Raw genomic sequence first — 12,333 nt, 5'->3', positions numbered from 1 at the left:
CGGTCAGAGGTGGAACTCCTTTAATCCTAGGACTCGGGAGACAGAGGCAGGTGGATCTCTGTGGGTTGGAGGCTAGCCTGGTCTAAAGATCTAGTTCCAGGATAGCTAGGGCTATTACACAGAGGAAACCTTGTCTCGAAAAACAAAACAAAATAGAACCAAAGAGTGCTAAGCGTGTGTTGCAGGTCTCATGACATCAGGCAAAGCCCTCTTTCTTGTGGCAATTACATGTGATATCTATGCTCCTTCTCCTCCCTGCAATTCTGAGAGCACTCAAAGAACGCCTACCTCCAAGGCTGTGGGACTCGCACATGGTAACACCATCTGGAAAACCTACCATTCAGACGGCCCTGGCAGGAAAGGGTGAACATGTCTGGATTTGGTGTTGTCCACCCACGTTTATAAAGCCGCAAAGACAGTCTCAATTCTGCAGAGCCAGATCGTAGTGACTCTGGCCAGCAGCCTCCTGGGGAGCCAAAGTGCCTGGGACTCCAGCCTCTGTTCCTTTGAATGTTTCCTTCCATTCCAGCAAGCATTGTGTCTGATGTCGTCAGACTTCCATGGGGCAAAATTACCCATTTTAGAAAGTGCTCTGAAAATCCAATGATACTGATTCAAGCACCTCACTGACCCACATTCAGTCTCCCAGCAGCGCTTGGTTTTCTAAGGCCAAGGCTCCTTGGAATGTTGTTACTCTTTCCTGTTGTGGCTTACTGGAAGGATAGTGCTCTTTAATGCTTAGAACATACGGGAAGCTAGAAATGGTTTGATTGCGAAAGTGCCTGCCTTGCAAGCTTGAGGACCTGAGTGGAGAACCACAGCACCCATATAAATACTGGGTGTGGTGGCATCTATAATCCCAGTTCTGGGTGAAGGGGATCCTTGGGGTGCAGATAGGATGATTCCTGGGCTCACTGGCCAGCCAGTTTAGCCCCAAACATGAACTCTAGCTTTAACAAGCAACCTCATCTTAAAAATTAATAAGATAGAGAAAAAAATAAGATGCAGAGACACCAGATGACCTCTGACTTCCACACATATGTTTATAGGCATACATGCACGTACACATACACACAGACATGCATTCACATACGCTTGCATGCATAAATGCATACACATACACACATGTGCATGCTATGATACACAGACTTCATATTTTACCACTGCCTCTCCAAGCTGTGTGACTGAGTCTGTTTTCATAAATGGTAACTAAGGTCATTGTCTTAGTCAGTGTTCTATTGTTCTGAAGAAACACCATGACCATGGCAACTCTTACAAAGGAAGTATTTAATGGGGACTGGCTTACAGTTTCCGAGGTTTAGTCCGTTCTCATTATGGCAGGAAGCATGGTGGCACGCAGGCTGACATGGTGCTGGAGGAGCTGAGAGTTCTACCTCTGGATAGGCAAACATCAGGGAGAGACACTAGGCCGGGTTTGGACTTTTGAACCCTCAAAGCCCACCCCCAGTGACATACTTCCTCCAACATGGCCACACCTCCTAATCTATCTCAAGGAGTGCCATTCCCTGATGGCCAAGCATTCAAATATACGAGCCTATGGGGCCATTCTCATTCCAACCACCACGGTCACTAACAGAATTACTCTTCCATTAGTGCTGACATGTAATTAAATGAACATTGCAAACAGAAGTACTTAGCTTGGGGTCAAGCACGTATTAGTAGCTTGGTAACATTTTTTTATGGTGCTGGGCATGAGAACCAGGGGTCTCATGTTTCCTAGGAAAGCACTCTGCCACAGAGCCACACCCATTTATTTCTGGTGGTGGAGATTCTGTAATTCCAATGGATTTTGTGCAAAGACAGCAGAAAGGAGCCAATTCATAACTTAATTGTAAAAATAATCCTTCCCATTCTATCTTCCTTTATTCCATCTTACGTGGGAAGTAAATGTTATTTAATAAATAGGAGACATTTCATGGCTTGCTGTTGTTGTTTGTTTTGTTTTAGAATGCTATTCTAGGCTGTAATTTTTAAAAGAAACCATGAAATGATGATTTCAATACTCATAAACCCTAAATCTCTTTCTTAGGCTTCAAATTCTAATAAAGACTCCAGGGGTTAACACCTGTAGGAACGATCCTGCAGGCATGGCCCTCTGTCCTTCCCTCTATATGACCACCATGCTAGCAGACTTGACTGGGCTCCTTGGAGTGGTATGCAAATTATGGGGAAAGACTGTAGGACATGGGGCACCGTGGTGAATGCACCCTGGCTGTTCTTCCTTAGGCATCTGCTGGCACTGGGCAGAAAGCACAAGAGTCCATTATAATCAGAAGTTTCCTATCCCAGAGCCACTCGGTCCCAAATATCCAGCAGCTGCTTTCCAAATTACCACACAGAAGCTTATATCATTTATAAATACCCAAGCTTATTATTAACTAGCTCTTACATTTTAAGTTAACCCAGACTCCTTACTTATGCTCTGACACATGGTGGTGATTTTTCTCAGTATGGCAAGCCCATCTTGCTTTCTCTGCATCTGGCCAACGTCTCCAGACTCTGCCCTTCCTCTTCTCAGAATTCTCCTAGTCTGTCTTTCTCACTCAATCTCTTCCTGCCCAGCTATCGTCCAATCAGCTTTTATTTAACAATGAGCAAATCCACAGCATTTCCCCTTTTGTCTAATTAAAAAGGAAGGTTTTAGCCTTAACGTAGCAAAATTACATACAACAAAACAGTTATTAAGTAAGACGATTGAGTCCATTTGTATTTGACAAAATTAGAAAAAAATATTCTATTATCTATCCTATCTTGGCAAGTTTAAAGTTTCACATCTAATTTATCTTCTACCATAATTAAGAAAAATTATAATTTTGACTACCTAATCTTCAACTTCATCAAAGACCTCAGAAGGGTGTACTGTTGCCTAATGGGAGGGACTTCAAGCTGCCTGGGTAGTCACCCAAGGTTCCTCTGCAAAGTCGGGGCATCCAACTCTGGCCTACAGGCCTAGCATATCTGACAGACTTTTCTGTGAAGCACAATTTTTGAAGGACTGTCCTTCCTTGTCTTGGCAAAGTGATCAGTTACTTTCCTATGTGTCCTACTTGTCCAATTTGGCCAGTGTACTGTCAGCAGCTGAGGCAAGGGCAGTTTCTTGCCCAGTGCCTAATTTTGCCATAAAGAAAGTAAACTCCATATGGAGTTTTTTCAATGCACATCATCTTCTCTGAAGTGGATTGGTGTTGCCAGGATCAGACATGTCTCATGTTCATAAAGGTCTTAGGTTATTAAACATGTTAAATGCCATATTGTGTAGGTCTTTGAAAGTGTTTGAAGATCATCTATCTAAATATATCTGTGTATGACCTTGAAAACATACCTAACAAAAGTTTGACTATTTAGATGACTATTAATTTTTATTTCTGAATTATACATTACATTTTTAAAGGAGTTGCATAAACCCTAATACCTTAAACAAGAGTAGAAATATATATATATATATATACAGTATAATGAAATTGACTTTAAATTTGTATCAATAAACTAAAATTCAAACCAATGTAAAATATTTTGAGATCAACAGTTGCTTTTTTTAGTAAACTCAAAATTCTACCCCTTTTCCCATCATTGCTATATCATATCCCCCTTTTTCGTTTATAAAAAAATTGACTATGACCAATAACAACTTGTAACTAACCTCCCTTAAATGAAAACCAACATTCTTAAACAATATTTTAGGAATTTGGGCATAGTTCTCTAGACTGTTCCCTGTTGACTGGGGGCACTGGCAATCTTATATGGACTCTGAGGAAACTTAGAATTGTGGTCAAGTCCTGACTGGGATATTTTGTGTGACTGATCCATCTCAGTCAGTGGCCTTGAAACTGTTCTGCATGCAGAACGCAGAGGAAACTATGACAGAGGTGCTCTGAAATGTTGGGTCATCTGGGCCATCCATTCCCATAAGAGATTTCTCGGGGGTCTTCCTTAGTCAAACCTGATTTTTCTTAACTCAGAATGAATCTGCAGCCTCTCATTTCCTATGGAATAAAAGTAGAGCCTCTTTACTAATGTAACCTGTCAGGAGCCATTTCCCCCCAAAATTATTGCAGGACCATTGCCCTGGGGAATTTGCAGAGAGCCTCACACCCAACTATCTTGAGAGCTATCTGTTAGCAGAACCCGCCCCACATTTCAACTATCTAGAGAACTGGGTGTGTCAACTTGTGACTTCCTGACCGAGGAATCGTGACCTGACCGATCTTAACCTCCTGGACGATGACCTCACGACCGGCTGGAACCATCGTTGCAAGATTCCTTCCTGGCCATGCCCCTGACCCCATCTCACCCCCAAATTCCTCATCCAGGGGCTATATAAGCTGTAACCATGACTCTAATAAACGGAGGCTTCAACAAACCTAGCTTGGCCTCCTTCCTTTCTCCCGTCCATGTCTTTCAGATAGCACCTCTCTGGGACCCTGGAATAATTGACCAGCCAGGTAGGTTACAACCCCTAGACTAACTGACCCGCCAGGCGGCCTACAGTGGTGCCCGAACAGGGACCTGAACCCTGGACCCAACTCTGGGAAGTTTCTGATTCCATGTTGCCACCAAGTAACATGCCACTAGCTGCTCATAAAACCCAGTTAAGTGTTTGGTAGCAGGGTCCCTTTTTTTGTTTGTTTGTTTGGTTGGTTGGTTATTTTTGCTTTTTTCTTAATGTATTTTTTAATTGATTTTATTGAACTATACATTTTTTCTCTGCTCCTCTCCCTTCTCCCCCTTTTCTTCAACCCTCTCCCATGGTTCCCATGCTCCCAATTTACTCAGGAGATTTTGTGTTTTTCTCTTTCCTATGTAGATCCATGTATGTCTCTCTTAGGGTCCTCAGTATTGTCTAGGTGTTGTCTAGGTTCTCTGGGATTGTGGGTTGTAGGCTAATTTTCTTTGCTTTATGTCTAAAAGCCACTTGTGAGTGAGTATATATGCTATTTGTCTTTCTGGGTATGGATTACCTCACTCAATATGATGTTTTCCAGATCCAACCATTTGCCTGCAAATTTCATGATGTCATTATTTTCTGCTGTGTAGTACTCCATTGTGTAAATGTACCACATTTTACTTATCCATTCTTTGGTTGAGGAGCATTTAGGTTTTTTCCAGGTTCTGGGTATAGCAAACAATGCTGGTAGCAGGGTCTTAAAAGAGCCTCATGGTTTTTGCCACTATCACTGAGTCAGGAAGTCTCTTAAAGGAGCTGCGCCTCTGCTTGCCGCTAGCAAACAGAGCCTACCCCAGAAGAAGTGGTAACCAAGAAGCCAAGTTTGACTCCGTTTATTACAATGTTTCATTGTTTGTTCATTAACAATATGAAGTAAAGTTGGAAATTTATGTCATTGATGGCTACTTGGTTATTCAGATTGAAACACACACATCTAAAGCTTAAAAACTAGCATCAACATATAAGAGAAAACATGTGATACTTGTCTTTTTTGGATCTTGAGTAGAAAGTGGGGAGAATCTTGGAGAAACTGAGGGAGGAGACAGAATATGATCAAAATATATTCTGTGAAAAATGTTTAATAAACATTTTTAAAGCGGACACTTGGAATTGACTTCCAACTCTGAAAATTTAAAAATTCTGCTGCCTTTGGAGGTTGATAAGATGATATGGTATGATATGATATGATGACATGATATGATGTGGTGTAATAATATGGTATGGTATGATATTATATGATATGGTATATGATATGATATGATGATATGGTATGATATGATGACATGATATGATGTGGTGTAATAATATGGTATGGTATGATATTATATGATATGGTATATGATATGATGATATGATATGATATGATGACATGATATAATGTGGTGTAATAATATGGTATGGTATGATATTATATGATATGATGATATGATATGATATGATGACATGATATGATGTGGTGTAATAATATGGTATGGTATGATATTATATGATATGGTATATGATATGATATGATGACATGATATGATGTGGTGTAATAATATGGTATGGTATGATATTATATGATATGGTATATGATATGATATGATGACATGATATGATGTGGTGTAATAATATGGTATGGTATGATATTATATGATATGGTATATGATATGATGATATGGTATGATATGATGACATGATACGATGTGGTGTAATAATATGGTATGGTATGATATTATATGATATGGTATATGATATGATGATATGATATGATATGATGACATGATATGATGTGGTGTAATAATATGGTATGGTATGATATTATATGATATGGTATATGATATGATGATATGATATGATATGATGACATGATATGATGTGGTGTAATAATATGGTATGGTATGATATTATATGATATGGTATATGATATGATATGATGACATGATATGATGTGGTGTAATAATATGGTATGGTATGATATTATATGATATGGTATATGATATGATGATATGGTATGATATGATGACATGATACGATGTGGTGTAATAATATGGTATGGTATGAAATTATATATGATATGGAGGTGGTATAGTTCGTAACCAAGGCTGAGCATCCCATTTTATTGCTTTGTTACAGATTGACATTCTCAAGGCAGATCTGGAAAGTGCAGAATGGAAAGTTCTAGAAAATCTTATTCTGGAAGATGTCCTTGAGCAGATTGGGCAGCTCATCTTTGAGATTCATCTCCACTGGCCGGGCTTTGAGGTCAGTGGCAGCGAGAGCAGTGTGGTGAGGTTTTGGTACAGCCTCTTGAAGGAGTTGGAGCAGAAGGACTTCCGGCTTTTCCACACCTATAAGGACTTATCGAAGCCTCAGCTCTTCCTGAAGAAGGACATTTTCAATGCCAGCAGCTGTTATACGCTGAGCTGGGTGAACACAAGGTGGAAGTAGTGCAATACAAAGCAGTGTTTGCAGATAGCAGCATCCATGCTTCCGGCCATGGAGCTACGTGTCCAGCTTCCACTAGCGTGTCCGTGCTTCCGGTCATGGAGCTACGTGTCCAGCTTCCACTAGCGTGTCCGTGCTTCCGGCCATGGAGCTACGTGTCCAGCTTCCACTAGCGTGTTACCTGCGCAGGGCAGGGGCCGTGTTACTGTCTCTGCAGTACATGAAGCCTTGAGCTTGACAACAACAGCAGCAGGAAGAACACCTCTGCATTCCCAGACTGAGACTTTTCTGTTTTGCCTTTGACAGATTGAGGGTGTGTCCTCTTCACTCTCACTGGGAGGGTAGAAATATCCCGCCTGTGCCAGTTTCTGGTTTCCTTAAAATTCATTATGTGTCTATAGCTCACAAGTTTACATTAAAATGAAATTTTATTCTTTTCCACTTTTACTCGGTTGATCATATTTTAAAATGCACTGTTCATTTTAAGTTGGGACCCTCATTTAACCTTAGCTCTCCTCCCTCAAGGTTTCTCTTGTCCAGCCAGTTAAAACTGTTCTTTACGCTCTGCGGATTTCGGCCATTCTTTCTCAACCTTGACTGAGGCCATGCTCTGGCTTCCTAAGAACTGCTGATTCCAGTTCCTGGAAACTCAGATACCCCAAGTTCTATCAGAGAACTTCAAGGACTTTGGTTCCTTCTTTCATGCTCCGCCGTAAACACCCTTCGCGTCCTGTGGAACTAAGCACAAAGCAGAATCTCGGTGTTTTTGTTATTGCCCTGCCAGCCTTCAAACGTGGCTTTTGCACCACAGACTCGCCTATGCTGTCAAACCTTCTTAAATACACTGGTTTCGGGCTGAGGAGATGACTCAGTGAGGTGCCTGCCATACAGGCATGAGGGCCTGAGTTTGCATTCCCTGCACCTAACAGTCACGTGCCAGGCATGCCTCTGTGACCACAGTGCAGGATGACGGTGGGCTGGAGACAGGCTGGGCTCACTGGCCAAGCTAGCCTGGCTGAATCAGTGCGGTTTAGGTCCAGTGAGAGACCCTGTCTCGAAAGATAAGTTGGAAGCTGGCATGGAAACACACACCATCATTAATCTTGGCACTAAGGAGGCAGAGACAGGTGGACCTCTGTGAGTTCAAGGCCAGCCTGAGCTACACAGTGAGATCTTTTCTGAGAAAACAGAAGGTAAGCTATACAGAGATAGAGGAAGACCCCAGTGTCCACCAACTGATCCCCCCCTCTATTGCTGTGTAGCCCAGGGTGGACCAGAGCTCACTAGATATCTCAGGCTGATTAGGACTTTGATCCTCCTGCTTCGGCCTCTGGGTTCACTTTTTAAAAAGATTCAGCAGAACAGGTAGGTTCTCAATGGTTCAAGTACCATCTATAACTCTTATTTATAGACTATCCTGTGGAGGATTTTCAAAATTTTTTTTTAACTCACAGTACCTGGTGGGGAGGAAGGTGTTGGCTTGAGAAAACAGCTGGGATAATCGTGGTCGGTGACACTGGTTTGGTCTCATTGGTGTATTTCAACTGTCCACGAATGTAGAAGGATCCATGGGTCGTCTAAAACGGTTTTGTATTGTGAGTCTGTGTGGTGTTGTCTCTGAAGAAAGGTGACCTTAGTCTGGCTTTGTTTGCATTTTGTCACAGATTTTTTTTATTATAGTTTTATGCACTGAAGTGTATGCACAGCAAACATCCTTATATGCCAATGTATAGAGTGTACTATATTGTAAGAGTCCAATATGATCAACCCCTACATGTATACACACCTATAGCAAGATTTGCAGTGCATGGAGATTTAAGGCGCTGGAGGTTCTCGACAAGTGATGTAGAATATTGGCTTCATCACACCATAAATGAAGAAAGCAAGAAAGGATGTACTGCTGAAAACAACCCAGAACGGCCACCCAGACCCACTTAACAGGCAGCCTGTGCAATGGCTCTGATATTTATGCTTAGTTTTCTTCATGGATAGTTTAATACTTACAATGGATTTTTGATGGTTGCTATGGCTTCCCTGTCTCTAGAACTGATTGTACTTATGTAGGTCAGAGTCTCTGCAGTGTTAGCATTTGTAGCAGGATAAATCCTCCAGTGCGGGAAGACTGTCCTGTCCTGTAGGATGCTTAACAGCATCTCTGGATGCTAGCCACCCCCCAAGTTGTCACACCCAGATGCGACTGCAGTGCCAAATGTCCACTCGGGAGCAACCTACTGCCTACAACCTCACCTCCAGCGTGGGGGAAGTACTGGTGTTGGCTCTAAGAAGTAGGGCAGGCTACTGGAGTCTTGGTGTTTGATTTCAGAGGAGGGGTAACACAGCGGCTTGTGAGGGACAGATCAAACAAAAGCCACCACTACCACCAATGCAACACAGACAAAATACATCAAACAAGCAAAGCAGCAAAATCAAGTGTTATGTTTAGTGGGGGCTTTGCAGAGGGGCCAGTCGCTGTACGTATTAATCATTTCCCTTTCCTTCGACAAGCCAATGAGGAAGTAGCATTTTCCAGGTATAAGGGTAAAGAAGCCGAGAGGTTACACAGCCCGTATTCTGATAACTCACCTCATAGATGGAATGTGAATCTCCAGTTCCCGTCAACCCCCACGGGGAGCATGCGCCACTCCCTGCACAGGGCAGCAGATACCAGACGCTACACCAGAAAGCTGGTTCTTGCCCTGGTTAGCTGAAGGAGGAGACCCAGCAAACACATGCAGGTGTGCTTAACTGGGACTTAATTTAAATAAGCATGTGAAGGTTTACTGAGGGAGCACGGGGACCCAGTGACTTCTCTGTCAGTGTAAGTCAGGCAGCCAGAAAGGCTTCCGCGAGGCCGGGTGGCGCTCTTGCTCCTGATTGTCGCAATGCATAGTTCTCTCCTCCCAGCTGTGGTGACTGCAAGTGCAGCGGACTTCTCTGGTGCTTAAAGCTTGTCTCTCCCCCACAAATAAATGAGCCGGGATATGAACATCTGTGATATGCATCCCCTAATCAACACCAGCATAGTGTTGCATAAGTGATCCAGAAAACATGAATTCCATAAATATCAAATTACTTCAAAAAGCCTGCACTTTTTCAGGTGAAGAATGTAGGAGGATGTGAGACGCAGACGTTGCCTTTTAGCACCAACTGTGTATGTGTTGAAGAGAAGCATCCTCCTCGTCCTGCACGTTACATGTCGTTGTAACAGGCTACGGGATAAATAGTTGCCAACTGTTTGATGCGCTCAGATGAATGGAGCCAGGGAAAAGGGGACAACCTACACAAGAATCGACTGGCACTCCGGTAATATTTACAACAGGGTAGAAGAAAAGTAATTTCATGGATTTATGGAGTGTCCAAATCTGTGGTTCACTTCAGCGTTTCTGCCTTGGATATACGGTCTTGGTAGATGTGGTCCAAGATGTAACTTTCCTCCATGTTAAATGCTGGGGTTTTACAAAGCTGGCTGAAACTAGCTTTAGAGTTTAAATAACAAGGGGACCTCCGTGCTCGGCCAGAACAGCTGTCCTCTGGGGATAAACTCAGGTTTGCTTTATTTAGGCAGTGTGCTGACTGGTGTATTGTTGACACATTTGGGGAGAAGGAACCTCATCTGAGAAAATGGCCTATCAGGTCAGTCCATGGGCAAGTCCGTAGTGCGTTTTCTTGACTGTTTGAAGGGGGAGGGCCAGCATGGTGCATGGTGCATGGCTCCATCCCTGGGCTGGTGGTCCTCGGTGAGTAAGCAGGTTGAGCCAGCCATGAGGAGCAAGCCAGTGAGTGTAACTCCTCCATGGCCTTTGCCTCAATTCCTGCCTCCAGGTTCCTGTCCTGACATTGCTCAGAGATGGAGTGTGACCTGAGAGCTGTAAGCTGAGATTAAACCTTTTCTTCCCCAAGTCGCTTTTAAGATAGGCAATAATTGTTCATACTAGCTGACTGCCGGCATTTTCTTATGCTAAGTAGCTTACACTGGGAGAGGTACCTGAACTTTGTGAGGCCGTCACCCAGAGTCTTAAAACTTCCTAAATTTGGGGATTATTTTAAAAATTGGGATACTTTTATCGTATTTTGTTCTTAAGAAAAATAAATCAAGAAGGCCTAATGCCATACTTGGCCAATTATGACAAATGCTACATTATCAATGTATTTTTAAAAACGCTCAGAGCCAGAGTGATGTTAAAAGCACATATCTACACTGGCACCTGCATGCACACACACACATAGTCACACACAACACATACATAAAAAGATAAAAATAAATCCTAACAAGGCATGGTGGCCCATGTCTTTAATCCCAGAACTCAGGAGGCAGAGGCAGGCAGATTTCTGTGAGTCTGAGGCCAGCTTAGTTTACAGAGCAAGTTCTAGGATAGCCAGGGCTATACACAGAGAGACTCTGTCTCAAAAAGCAAACAAACAAATAAACAAAAAAATCTTAAAATAAATATTTTAAAAAAAACTATGTAGCTTTGTATTCATCTCATGTAAAGTTTCTTGGTGGCGGGTTTGTAAATTTAAGGGATTATACTTGGCCAAATTTAAATTAAAATGGATTATACACAGGCCCTAGTGTACACAGGGTGATATTCCATCACCGTGAACCAGTAGATCTGCTGTACACATGTATACATATATGTGTGATGGAGGAAGGTCATTGGTTAAATTAAAAGAAACTGATTGGCTCTCATTGGTTAGGAGATAGGTGGGAGGAGTAAACAGAACAGAATGCTGGGAGGAAGAGGAAGTGAGGTCAGACTCGACAGCTCTCCTCTCGGGAGCAGACACCTCAGAGAGAGACGCCATGCCCAGCTCCCAGGCAGACGCACGTGATGAAACTCCAACCCAGGATGGACTTAGGCTAGAATCTTCCCGGTAAGACCGGTGCTATACAGGGGGAGGGGGAGGGAAATGGGAGGCGGTGGCGGGGAAGAGACAGAAATCTTTAATAAATAAATTAATTAAAAAAAAATAAAATCAACCATTTCTACTGTGAAAAAAAAAAGAAATGGGCTAGTCCAGGTGCGAGAGTTAGCCTAGAAGAGGCTAGATAGGAATGGGCCAAAGCGGTGTTTAAATGAATACAGTGTCTGTGTAATTATTTCGGGTAAAGCTAGCCGGGCAGGGCAGGCGGCTAGGGTGTTGGGGATGCGGCCCCGCCGCGCCCATATTACTACAAATGGCGCCCACGTGATGGACTAAACCCACTTAAAAAACCTGAGAAGTCTTAAAAATAAGGGAGAGAGAGTTTAACACAGATTTTTGCTGTTTGTTGGTGGTGTGCTGTAGAGAGATTTCCTGATTCAGCAACAGCAGCAGAAAAAAAAAGCTGCGTTATTTTAAAGCGTGGCTTCCTGGGGCTTTGCCGCCAGTGCAAACTCTGGCTTTATGTTTGTGTTCCCGCTTGGGATCGGAAGGAGAGTGCTCTGAGACCTTGACGA

At 42.8% G+C, this 12,333-nt stretch overlaps 1 protein-coding gene across 4 annotated transcripts in view; it reads left to right on the top strand.

The window, feature by feature from the left end:
* Mettl24 (methyltransferase like 24) overlaps positions 1-8,054 on the top strand; it is a 126,882-nt gene extending 118,828 nt beyond the window's left edge. The window contains exons 5-6 of one of the 4 annotated variants that reach the window (XR_012907423.1): positions 6,581-6,987; positions 7,082-8,049. Coding sequence is in view for 3 of the 4 variants with exons in the window: in XM_075945049.1 (XP_075801164.1) it covers positions 6,581-6,895 (315 nt within the window). In the remaining variant the exon portion in view is untranslated. Of the gene's footprint in view, positions 1-6,580 lie in introns of all 4 variants that reach the window. The other 3 variants (XM_075945049.1, XM_075945039.1, XM_075945028.1) reach the window with 3 other exon arrangements.
* The last annotated feature ends 4,279 nt before the right edge of the window (positions 8,055-12,333 follow it).

Source organism: Microtus pennsylvanicus, chromosome 1 (genome assembly GCF_037038515.1).
Source record: "Microtus pennsylvanicus isolate mMicPen1 chromosome 1, mMicPen1.hap1, whole genome shotgun sequence".
Classification (NCBI taxonomy): Eukaryota; Metazoa; Chordata; class Mammalia; order Rodentia; family Cricetidae; genus Microtus; species Microtus pennsylvanicus.
Note: the sequence above shows the minus strand (reverse complement) of the source record. Positions and strands in the feature narration are given on the sequence as shown.